This window comes from Setaria italica, chromosome II (assembly GCF_000263155.2).
Source record: "Setaria italica strain Yugu1 chromosome II, Setaria_italica_v2.0, whole genome shotgun sequence".
In the NCBI taxonomy this organism is placed as follows: Eukaryota; Viridiplantae; Streptophyta; class Magnoliopsida; order Poales; family Poaceae; genus Setaria; species Setaria italica.
Window position 1 is genome coordinate 1,178,547 of NC_028451.1, and position 12,713 is coordinate 1,191,259.

At 50.3% G+C, this 12,713-nt stretch overlaps 2 protein-coding genes across 2 annotated transcripts; one reads left to right on the top strand and one right to left on the bottom strand.

The window, feature by feature from the left end:
• Window positions 1-2,697: 2,697 nt before the first annotated feature.
• On the bottom strand, window positions 2,698-4,315 carry LOC111256497 (NAC domain-containing protein 71-like). The gene has a single exon (XM_022824713.1). It carries the CDS (start codon window positions 4,236-4,238, stop codon window positions 2,910-2,912), a length of 1,329 nt encoding a protein of 442 aa, XP_022680448.1. The 5' UTR covers window positions 4,239-4,315; the 3' UTR covers window positions 2,698-2,909.
• Window positions 4,316-9,451: 5,136 nt separating this feature from the next.
• Window positions 9,452-10,112, top strand: LOC101762650. The gene is made up of 2 exons (XM_004958836.1): window positions 9,452-9,992; window positions 10,105-10,112. Exons 1-2 carry the CDS (start codon window positions 9,452-9,454, stop codon window positions 10,110-10,112), a joined length of 549 nt encoding a protein of 182 aa, XP_004958893.1.
• Window positions 10,113-12,713: the final 2,601 nt, after the last annotated feature.

Below are 12,713 nucleotides of genomic sequence, written 5' to 3' on the forward strand. Positions count from 1 at the left end.
CGATTGGCTGGGTGTGGTGGCGGCGTCGAGCAGCTGGAACTGCTGCGGATGGCCTGGGCGTGGTGGCGGCGTTGCAAGGGTTGAGACGGTGGCGGCAGCGAGCAGCTGGAGCTGCCCCTGGTGGCCTAGGCATGTTTTTTTTTTTGAAAAAATTGTTTGCCGAGTGTGTTTTGGACACTCGGCACACCCTTTGCCGAATGCCTGACAAAAAACACTCGGCAAAGTTTGTTTGCCGAGTGATTTTTTGCCGTGTGCTCTTTGCCGAGTGTTACACTCGGCAAACACTTTGCCGAGTGTTTTTGGAGTTTCGTCGAGTGCCTGGGGCACTCGGCAACAATCCTGATTCCCGTAGTTAAGGTATGAGCACATGAATTCTTTTCTCCATTATTCAGTAATTGCAATAGCCATTCCTAAATGGATCCGTTGGAAGCGAACTATGTTCATAGGCAAGTTCTTTGGATGTACTAATTCTCCAGGAAACCAATGCCAATATTAAAATTTTGGTCTAATCAGTATTTACAGAGGATTGTGCTGATATAAGTTTATCTACAGATTTCTCCAATTTGTATATGTTTCAGTTCTACTAAAGTTTTAATATATTTTCGAAATTAGTGATCAGTCTTTCAGAGGCTTCTAGGTTGGACTCTGGCCACCATGACCACAAGGTGCAAGAACAACAGCCGTGTGGAGCACTGCAGGTTCAGTGAGTTGTGCTAATAAATGGGTTAACAAGCATGCTGTGGTCACCATTGAGTTGATAATCTGTCTGTTCTTCTTGCAATTCCAGTGAAATTTGGAGAGGAAGACTAAGGGCTCGATAAGAAAAGATTTCCATTTGGGGCTAGGTAAATCACAGAATCAAGTTAGCATAAATTACTATAAAAATTGAGCGCCTTTGGCGAGCGCTTGGTGGCCTGTCACACAAGGGTAGCAATTTCCGCTAGCATTATCATTGATGAGTAGGCAACATTAAACCCTGCAGTAAAACAACAGTACTGTACAGCATAAGCAACTGAATGGATAATGACTTTGAGGCAACATTAAACATTTGAATTTTGCTCAGTTGAGGGGCTCTGGTAGTGTTAATGTAGATCAGTGGATAAGATTTTCAGATACGATCCCATGGGATTAGAATTTTGGGCATGATGGGAATCAATACACCAGCCACATTTACATTTAAGGTACTCTCAATGCATCCATATTTAGGTCCAATTTGGTAGGGCTCCCGTTCCTCCTCCACCATCGATCTCTTGCTCGGTCACTTGATCAGTGCCAATGATATGATGATGAACGTTGATCGATCATTCAGAGATCCAACGAACAGAACCCCAAATTCATGAGCCACTTGAAGACATTGCTCCCCGATACGAAATGGATCGAGTGGGGGCGCCAGCAATCAACTTTTCTCCATTTCGAATCCGCTTCCTCCGCAGCACCTGTATCCATGGACCAGAGGAATATGCGGCTGTTGTAGATCCTTGCCAAATCCAATCTGCCTCCTCCCGTCGTCGTGAGAGCGCAGGCGCAGCTGTCCAATTCTTCGGGGAGCGGGATCTTCCTCATGTCCCCAGTGGTCAGATCGTACCTCAGAAGCGTGCGTCTCGATCGCATCAATGAGCAAAAAGATTGAAGTACCGACGAGAGCAGTCGGAACCGGAGGGCCATGGACAGCCTCGCTCCAGGCATCAGTATCTGAATTGTACATGTGAGTGCGCATACGCTCACCGTCGGTGTCTAGGACGACGACGAGGAAGTGGCCGCCGTGGCACTCCAGGTGAGCGCAGACGTCGTGGCCGTGTCACGTGGGGGCCTTGTTTTTATGTATACACGGTGGCAATTTGTTTTCCTATTTTCTTTCTTTTCTTTTCGTTTCTTTTTTCTTACTCTTATCTTTTTTAAAAAAAATCAAATTCTCTGTCCGAACTATAGAAAATTTAAATATGTAGTATCCTGGCATGTTTTCGTCATTTGAAAAGTCAGGTTCGGTGCAACTCCGTGCTGACGGTGTTTTCAAACTCAAACTGAACTACAGAGTCATTAGGCACATATCCAATATAACATCATTCCCAAGAGGCCCTGCTAAACATGAACTGAACAAAAGCTCCAACAAGGCCAGACATACGTTCATCATTCATGGTCAGGGCGAATTTTAAAACAACCATAATTGAGCATGACAACTTCTATCCGCTGGTACACTAGTCGAAGCAATTGCAACATTCAGTTCAGTTCATCAATGTCCCAGCATTTTTCAACCTTCGAAAGTCAGGTCAGGTGCCACTCCATGCTGACGGTGTTTTAGCCGTCGAGCTCAATTCATCTATAGCGCGTGTGCAGTGAACCCAACAATTCATACAGGCTTTCAGCATTATCTTCATATTTCTGTGCAACTGAAAACAGAAGCTTAAAAGTTCAGTGTCTCAGAAAACAGTTACAGTAGCATGAGTTTTTCTACTATACATTGCAAGCAACTGGGAAATGAACTATATATGCATGATTGTTTCTACTATACATGTCAACAGCTAACAGAATTCAATTCATCGATGTTCAGAACTCGTAGAATGTTGTCAGATAATGATGCATTGGTATATCTGAACTGCCCGTCTTCCCCGCACCTCAACATAAGTTACAGTTTCCTACTGATTGCCTAAGCATGGCGAATTTGAAAGCGTTCAAATCATGGATTAAGGCACTAAGCATCTTAAGCTCTGACTGACAGAAGCACACTGAATTCATGAACATTGACACCGTATGTGTTTCCAAGTTCACCAGATAGAAGCAAGAACTATCCTAGCTGTGTAGATTTTTACAATGGCTATTTGCATGCCCTCTGCAATTGCAATGAATCTCAGTGCTGACGATGCATCTGTTCACAGTGGAGGAGGGGGGGAAGATTTGCTCAAGGCCATGGCTCATGCTTGCTTGGGGTCACTGAATCTCAAAACAAGGCGATGGGTGGAGTGATCCTTCCCTGAAGCATCTCCCATTCTTCCACCTCCCTGTGGCGCGCCGGCCTGAGCAATCCTCGTCCCCGTCTCCGATGTGGATTTGGCCGGGGCGACGACGGCCTGCAGCGCGCCAATTTGGAACCCGCACTGAGGGCAGAGCAGCTGCTGGGGCGCCGGGGCGAGGGCGATGACGGCCGACTTCCTCATGAGCGCCGGCGCCAACGCCGACGCCGACGCCGCGCCGGGGCCCTCGTCGCCCACCGTCCTCGCCCTCTTGCGCGCAGCCGTCGACGCCGATGAGTCCTCGTCGCCGTCCGCCGCTCTCTTCTTTCCCTCCTCGTTCCCACGCGCCGCGGCCGTGGTCGCGCCGGGGATCACGTTCTCGTCGTCCGCCGCCGCCTTCTCCTTGAGCCCGGGCGCCGCGGACGTGGCCGCGCCGTAGACCTCGTTCTCGCCGTCCGCCGCCTGCTTCTTGAGCCCGGGCGCCATGAGCGCCGCGGCCGCGCCCGAGGTCTCGCCGTCCGCGTTCTTGATATGGCGCCTTGGCGTCGCCGCGCTGGACCCCTCGTCGTCGTACGCCTTCCTCTTCCCTCCAGGTTCCACCACCGCGACAAGCGACGCGTCGGAGCTCCCGTCGCTGTCCGCAGCGTTGCTATGGCGCCCACCTGGCGCCGTCTCCGCCGCCGCGCAAGATTCCTCGTCGCCGTCGTCGGGCGCCGCAGCGGTCTCCGGGTGGCGCGGGCTGCGGTACACCTTGCACAGGACGAGGCCCTCCAGCTGATCCCCAAGCCCGCCGCCGCCTTCGCCGTCGTCGTCGTCGTCGTGGAGGCGGAGCTCCAGCATGATCCACCCGGTCCTGACCGGCGCGCCGTCGGCGCCCCGCCTCATGAAGGAGAAGCTCTGGCGGTACCCGACCTTGCGGCGGCCGTCGAGCGGGTCGAGCACGGGCTTGGGCCCGGCCTCGCCGTGCCACCACCCGGTTCCTCCCTCGACGGTGCGCGACTTGCGGCGCCCGCGGGGGCTCTTGGTGCGGAGCGGCGAGAGGAAGTACCACGCGCGCTCGCCATCCCGCGCGACGGCAGCGCGGTGCCGGCGCGCGAGGTCGCCGGGCTCGGCGGCGTAAAGGTCGGCCGCGTGCACGAAGGCGCCCGGAGGGCGGACGCCCTGCGCGACCCAGGGACGGAGGTAGGACTTGACGAGGACCACGTCGGAAGGGTGCGAGTCGAAGGCCGGCGCCGCGGCCGCCGCCAGCGAGGACCTCGGGACGGGGACAGGAGGGGGCCGCCGCAGCATCGTCGTTGTCGTCGGATTCGGAGGCGATATGGAATGCACGCGGCGAGGGCGCCGTGGTTTATAGAGGGGGAGGCGCCGCCGCGTCGGTTACCTCTCCGGCTCTCCGTGTCCCGCTCCGATTCCGAGTTGGACTCGAGGAGGAGGCGTACGGCACACGCGAGCCGGAAAGCGGTTACGAATGGACTCCGACTCCGGGCCGGATGTTGGGCTGGAAAGGTCGGATGTTGGGCTGAAGCAGGGGCCCTGGTAGACAGACGTTGTAGGAGTCCTTCTTACCGGGCCTGTTGGATCTTCTAGAAGCCTGGTTTCATGATGAAAGCCGCTGCTCCCTCCGTCAATATTTTTTTAAAACTCTCACTACCTAATAAGTCAACCGATCTTAAATTTGATCAAATTTATACAAAATAGTACTAATATTTATGAAAAAAATAAATATTAATAGTTTAGACTACTTGGAGAGGTGAATGTTAGTACATTTTTATATAAATTTGGTCAAACTTGAAACTGTTTGACTTCTCGAGAAGCGAGAGTTGCATTCTTTTTAGGATGGAGGGAGTAGCCAAGTGAGACGACATTGGCCTCGTTTTATTTTGTTTTTGGGAAATTCGCCTTTAAAAAGTGATTGTCAAAATACTAATATACTACAGATATTGCCAAATAGGAGCACGTGTGTCTATGGTAGGTCCCACGGCGTGACCGATGTTATTTCGACAATATCAAAACTTTGGATGGTATTGTTAAGTATTTTGGCAAATTTATTGTTTGTCATAGAGAGCGATTTTGCCTCTTTTTGAGGGGCACGTGTTCTGTTCCTCCTCTTCTACTGTATTTTTTGTTTTGCGAGGACTCTTCTACTGTATTGTAAAAAGAATTTTAGACAAATTCATGGGATTTCTATTTAAACAACTTCCACATGCTCTGGAATCCAAATACTCCCGTGTTTAAAGTTCATCACTGAGAAGAATACATACTCCCGCCACGGCCGCGTCCTCCTCTACCTGCTGTTTAAAAGGTTTGCGCACTTCCGAAACATCCTCTGGGTGTGGATCCCCACCACCAGGGGCGGATCCAGGGCCTGGGCTGCCCGGGCTGCAGCCCGGGGTGAGACCATGGAGTCCCTTTAACCTATGTGCTGTTTAGTCTAATAAAATGAGGTTTAGGAGACAAAATTAGACTATTTTAGGTGTGATTCAACAGCTCAGCCCGGGGCGTAGCCCCATTCTGAATCCGCCCCTGCCCACCACGAGCAAGCAGCGGTGGCTGCCCAAGCCGCCATGGCGCCCACAGAGCTGGAGCACCGTGTTGGTCTGCGGCGGCACCGGGACATGCGGCCACCACCCCGGCTGCCACCGCGGACCATTCCGCGTCGTCTTCATGGGCAACGACAAGGATGGCATCTTCTCCTGCATCTACTCGTCCGTGGATGATGCGTGGAGCAAGCCGGCCTCTGTCGAGCACCCTAAGGAACCCCCCCCTGTATGTCTCGAATCTGTACCCGGTGTCCTTGTGGGGAACGCACTCCACTTCCTGTTCCAAATGAGTGCCAGCATACTCAGGTATGATCTGGGTGCACGAGAAGTGACTGTGATTTGGAGGCCGTCGGCATGCACCGATTTCCAGGGCCACCCTCTGCTCATGAACATGGAGGATGGTAGGCTGGGATTCGCCTCTGTGCACAAGTCCAGACTGTGCCTGTGGCTGAGGGAGGTCGGCTCTGACGGAGAAGCAAGATGGGTGCAGAGCAGAGACATTAAGCTCAAGACGCTGCTCTCTGTTGTTGCCCTTTTGACCTTGCCTTATTTGATTAGCTTTGCTGATGGTGTTGGAGTGCTCTTCGTGTGGACGGTTGTTGGTGGGTTATTCCTCGTTAATCTAAAATCGGGCCAGGTGACGGAGGTGGATATTGGCACGGACATCTACGGCGTTGTCCGACTTGACCACAAAACTCAAGCACACAGCCAAAGTGCTTCAGAGTTGGAGCAGTCGAAGCATCGGCCAGATCAAAACACAATTGCCCATAGCCAAAACTCTCATCCTCTGGCTCGATGCAGCACAAGATCATAGAAGTCTCACGCCTGATGAGAGGGAGCTACGCAAGCAACTAAAATGCAAGGTGCTCGGCCTGACATCGCTAGAACGGACGATGGCAAGAATGCGTTCTAGGATGCTGTTCTTGCGCGACGGAGACGCGAACACCAAGCTATTTCATTTGCAGGCAAGTTACCGCACTAAGAAGAAGTACATTGCCAGACTGGAGCAAGATGATGTGGTGGCAGTAACACACGGGGACAAGGAGGAGCTCCTATACAACTACTTCAGCAGAATTCTGGGCACACCTTCGGCCAGGTCTGAAATCATTGATTTGATGGAGTTGGATGCACCGTTCTCTGAACTTGAAATATGGAAAACAATCAGAAACCTGCCAAACGATAAGTCACCTGGCCCGGACGGGTTTACTGCCGAGTTCTACAAGACAGCTTGGTCGGTAATTAGAGAAGATGTGCTGGCTGCCTTTAACAGAAACGCCTGTGCTCAATTCGGCCGCCTCAACGGAGCACTGATAACGTTGATACCTAAAAGGCAGGATGCCAGGTCCCCCGGGGATTATAGGCCAATAAGTCTCATACATAGCTTTGCTAAACTGGTAGCAAAGGTGTTGTCATGCCGTCTTGCTCCCGCGTTGCAGAAGCTTGTCGATGTCAATCAGAGCGCATTTGTGAAACAAAGATCAATACACGACAACTTCAAATTTGTTGAACAGGCAGCAAAAACCCTGCATAGGAAGAGGAGAGCCAGCCTGCTAATCAAACTTGATATCACAAAGGCTTTTGATGCAGTTGCATGGCCATTTCTGTTGCAAGTTCTTCTCCAAGCTATGGGCTTCGGCACCAAGTGGCGTGACTGGGTCTCCACAATTTTTTCTACAGCAAGCACAAGGGTAATCCTCAATGGCTCACCTGGGAAACTCATTCATAATGCAAGGGGACTAAGACAAGGGGACCCTTTGAGTCCCATGTTGTTCATTTTGCTGATGGAGATCCTGCATAGATTGCTCAAGAAAGCTGCACAGTGTGGAGTTCTTGCCCCCCCGGCTGACCAAGCAATCCACCACCAATGTTCCTTGTACGCAGACGATGTGGTGCTCTTCTCATCTCCACAGGTGCAAGATTTGATAACCATTAAGGAGATACTCCGTTTCTTTGGAAATGCATCGGGCCTGAAAACAAACCTAAACAAGAGTCTCATTGCACCAATAGCATGCTCTGAAAGCCAGATGAACAGAATTAGGGACGTCTTCCCAGCTCAGGTGGCTGAATTTCCAATACAATATCTTGGCCTGCCACTCACTGTTGGCCGCCTGAGGAAAAACCATTTTCAACCGCTCATTGACTAGGTATCTGCTACGATCCCAACTTGGAAAGCACACCTAATGAATAAGGCAGGAAGGTTAACGACGGTCAAAGCGGTGATGAGTTCCATATGCACACATAGTCTTATCTCCCTGAAAATCCCTGAATGGGTGTTACAGGAAATTGACAAAAGAAGAAAAGGTTTCTTGTGGGCGGGTAAAAACAAAGCAGCAGGAGGCCAATGTATGGTGGCTTGGCCAATTGCTTGCAAACCGTTTGAATTTGGGGGCCTAGGTGTGCCGGATTTACGCATTGTGTCGTTCGCACTCCGTCTCAGGTGGATGTGGCTCAGAAGGACTGATATGGGCAGGCCCTGGAAATACCTGCATACAGAATTCGACAGGGACAGTAACCTGCTCAACATATTCCAGGCGTCCATCCAGGTTACTCTCGGAGATGGGAATCTTGCCCTGTTCTGGTTGGATCGGTGGCTGGGGGATTCTTCCCCATGTACACTTGCACCAGACCTTTGCAACAGGATCAAGCCGGGAATCAAAAGAACAAGGACGGTAGCAGCTGCTCTGAATGGAAAACGGTGGATAGGGGATATTGTCGGATGCACTACAGTACAAGAACTCACTCAATATGTCCATCTTTGGCACGCGATCTCTGGAGTGCAACTGACCGTTGGAGTTGAAGATCGCGTCTCGTGGAGATGGAAAAGCTCTGGTTTTTACTCCGCACGATCAGCCTATAAAGCATTCTTCCTCGGTTCAACCAAGTTCTCAGCGGCGAAAGAGTTGTGACGCACCCGGGCTCCACTGAAAGCCAAATTCTTCATGTGGTTGGCTCTGAGGGAACGCTTATGGACCTCTGCTAGACGCAAGCGTCATGGTCTGCAAGACAGGGATGATTGCGCCTTATGCGACCAACAATCAGAGACGGCGGAGCACCTCCTGGCGAAATGCAGCTACTCGCAGCAGGTTTGGCAAGCCATCAGCCAACTCCTCGAACTGCATAACATAGCGCCGGATCAGAACACTTCCTTGGTGGATTGGTGGCTGTCAAAGAGACACGACCTGAACAGGATACAGAAGAAGGGAATGGACTCCACATTCATGCTTGTCTCATGGAGGATTTGGAAGGAAAGAAATGATCGAGTGTTTCACAGAGGAGCCGAGAAAACACCATCTGAACTTGCAGTAACCATCTCTGCAGAAGCAGAAATGTGGTGTGCAGCCGGTGCTACTGGCCTTGCTGCCCTTGGCTGGCAGGCTCACACGATCCTTCTGTGATGTGTGTTGTTGATTAGCGTTGTTGATTAGTGTTGTTGCTCTCGGTTGTTAATTTTTTACCATGTAGCACCTCAATGCTTAGGAACCCGTGTGCGTGCGCCCGGTTGGCTCGCGTTGAGGAACCCGTGTGCGTGCGCCCGGTTGGCTCGCGTTGTAAAAAACTTATTTCCCCTTCTTCTTAATAGAATGATACGTAGCTCTTCTGCATGTTCTAGAAAAAAATTAATTATTTTAAAAAGGAAACCTGAACATTATCCATGGGAATTCAGTAAGTAATTCACTGTTAATTGGACATGTCAGATGGCCTCTCAGATATAGAATCTAAACAGTTCTGTTCCACCATGGGCCGTCTGCGCTCAATTCTCTGGTCATCCACCAGCGTCTGCTGAGGCCTTTCAGCCCACATCGCACCCCTTTCCGGGCCCATCAACTCATCCAGCCCATTCGAGTTCACGCGGCGGAGGCAGAGCTGTGTCACTCTCGGTCTCGGTGTCCTCCTCCCCAGCCGCTTTCCGCCGCCGGGCTTCCGACCGCGCCGCAAATGGATCCGGCGGCGGCGCTGGCGGACATGGACGAGCTCGTGGAGGAGGTCCTCCTCCGCTCCCCGCCGGACGACCCCGCGCACCTCGTCCGCGCCGCCCTCGTCTGCAAGCGCTGGTGCCGCATCCTCGCCGACGCCGGCTTCCGCCGCCGGTTCCGCAAGCTCCACCGGACGCCCCCCATGCTGGGCATCCTCCACCGCCACACCCACGCATCTTACGTGACAACCTTCACCGCCACATCCTCCTTCCGCCCGCGCAACGGCGACCTCCTACGTGACTGGTGCGCGCTCGACTCCCGCCACGGCCGCGTCCTCCTCGCCGGATTGCCCCTGCGGGACGACCCCTCGGAGAACAACCTGTCCGTGTGGGATCCCGTCACGGGCGAGCAGCTGGAACTGCCCGAGCAGCCGCAGCACCCCAACAGGGTGCCGTTCGGCTGGAATGCCACGGTGCTCTGCCCGGACGGTGCCTGCGACCACCTCGACTGCGGCCGCGGACCCTTCCTCGTCGTCGTTGTTGGCACCGACTTCGACGGGGGTTTTGTGTATGCCTACTCATCGGAGGCTGGCGCGTGGAGGGATCCGACCTATGCGGCTCATTACGGTGGCGACCCTTTAAATTTCTTTTTCTTTGATCCCTGTGCCTATGTGGAGAATGCGCTCTACTTCATGTTTCACAGGGACATGAAACCCGGAATCCTCGAGTACAATCTGGGAACACATGAAATTTCCCAGGATCTCCTACCACATTATCTGGATCGAGGTGTGCTCACAACTACAGAGAATGGTGGGTTGGGGTTTGCTGCAGTGGATTGGTCAAGACTCTATTTGTGGTCGAGGGAGGCTGGTCGCGATGGATATCCGATTTGGGCACAAAGCCGAACCATCGAGCTTAATATCATGTTCCCTGCTGATTGTCCCTTGCTCTCATCTTGTATGATTGGATCCGTGCATGGGCTTCATGTCTTTTTTGTGAGCACGGTTGATGGTATATTCAGTATCGATCTAAAGTCTGGCCGAATGAGGAAAGTATGCAAGGAAAGAGACATAGAAAATTTTGTTCCCTACATGAGCTTCTGCACTCCAGGTACAACTTTGCTTTAGTTTATGGTTTGACGGTTTTCAGTTTGCTTAAAAATGTGGAATATCTGTAGAACTGTGTTACTCTTACTCCTGCCTAGATGTTTTGTTATGGAGTCTTTGCAATTGGCTAGATATTCCGAGGTGTTTATCCATCTATTTTATACGTTATATATGGGTGACAGGTCTTCTCACAATTGATCTAAATTTAGGCTGACTGGCATATAACAAGCAGGAGAGAGCACAAACTAAAAAGGCTCATTACTCTACCCTCCAGATATCTGCTCTACCTATGTTTAGCGATGTACATTCCCTAGCCCTGATCTGCCAGTGTCATCCTGTCACTTATTGACATAGAAATATGGATGATGGTATCACTTATTGACAAATAGAGGTGTTTCTCTGTTGTTTGAGACTTGAGTCCAACTTCTCTTAAATATTTTGTGTACATCCTTAGCTTTGATCCGGCAATGCCAAATAATGACATGGAAATATTGGCTGAGTTGTTTATGTGGTGTTCGAATCCATCTTCATTGAAAGATTTTGTTTGAGTGTAGCTGTTAACTGCTGGAGCTGTGTACAATACTCATATCATATGCTCATAGCTATAAAGTTAGAAGCTGGCTAGTTAGTGTGTGAAGCTTTCCTGTGAGATGGTAACATGAGCAGGATCTTGCTCTCTGGTACGGTGTTCCTGAAATTTAGCTTGCAATCAGAGCCGGAAAGAATGTAGTTCTTTTTGTCTAAGAGTACTTTTTCTCAGGAAAATGAGAACATTAGATTATAACACTGCGATCTGTAGTTCTTTATTTGCTTAAAATTGTGGAATATCTGTAGAACTGTTTTACTCGGCCTAATTGTATTGTTATGGAAATCCTTGCAACTGGCTAGATATTCCTGGCTGTTTATCCATCTATTATATATGTTATGGATGTATGATGGGGTCTTCACAGTTGATCTAAATTTAGGCTGGCTGACAGATGACGAGTAGTAGAGAACACACACAAGTAAGGGTCATTACTCTACTCTCCAGATATCTGACTCTGCCTATGTTTAGCGATGTATGTTCCCTAGTCCTTACCGGCAAACATGGATGGTGATATCAGTACTAAAGAGAGGTGTTTCTCTTTACTTTACACTCTTCTGCTCATTACTTTACACTCCTTAAATCACTCTAAATGGAGGAGTTTCTAGTGGTGATCATAGAAGGCATATGTTAGGTTTGTGCTCCATTGTTTATTTGTTTTGCTGCTGCTCTTTACTTTACACTCCTTAAATCGATGCTTATGTTTAACTATGTACATTGCTTACCTTCTGTGACGTAGAAATGTGGATGAACAAAGTGGGGGCGTTTCGCTGCTGTTTGAGTCCATCTCTTAAAAGATGTCTTCCACATCCTTGGCTCTGATCTGTGTCAATGTCACTTGATGACGTGAGGTGTTTCTATGGTGTTTGAATGCATCTTCTATGTGTAATTAGTGATGTTTTCTTCGACATTAAATGCAAATTCTCAGTTAGCTAATGTATTTTCCCCCCCATTTTGCAGCACCAGGTGCGGCCTCTACAGGGGAGGGATCAAGTGCATGAAGAACACAAGTTTCTGGCAGAAGGTGTTCTTATAAAAACGAGGTGTCTAGTGGTGATCGTAGATGGCATATGTGGATTTTGTGGCGGAAGAACTATTTTGCGATTCTTGATTTCGCTGCGGGTATTGTTCTGGTAGCCTTCATGTTCTCTGGACCTTCCCTCATCATTTGTTAGTTGGTGTAAACCTTTACTTGTGCTTATCTGTAAGATGGTGACTCAAGAAGCACCCTACGCTCTTTTTGTGGCTTGGAATTTGGTGGATGAACTACTGAACGCTTTGTTTATCGAACCTGTATACCTGTGTCGTGGAAATTTTAGTTACCTTATGCATGTCGCATTTGCATTGTGAATGATGGAAGGAAAGTGTATGAAAGTTCAGTCTGCAGTTTTATGCAGTTTTCAGCATTTGGCAAATGAATTGAGCTTGTTCCGACGGGTTCATGCGTTTCATTCTCAACGGGCCACGATGGACCGTCTGCGCTCAATTCTTTTTTTTTTCTGTCACGCAACCAGCGTCCGGGCCGAGGCTTTTCGGCCCACATCGCACCTCTTTCTAGGCCCATCAAAAACTCATCCAGCCCAGCGCGGCGAGGATTTCGTCTCTCCCGGGAGGTCCGCCGCC

Excerpts from the sequence above, each read along its gene's own strand:
- LOC111256497 (XM_022824713.1), bottom strand. The coding sequence starts at position 4,238 with ATGCTGCGGCGGCCCCCTCCTGTCCCCGTCCCGAGGTCCTCGCTGGCG.
- LOC101762650 (XM_004958836.1), top strand. The coding sequence starts at position 9,452 with ATGGACGAGCTCGTGGAGGAGGTCCTCCTCCGCTCCCCGCCGGACGAC.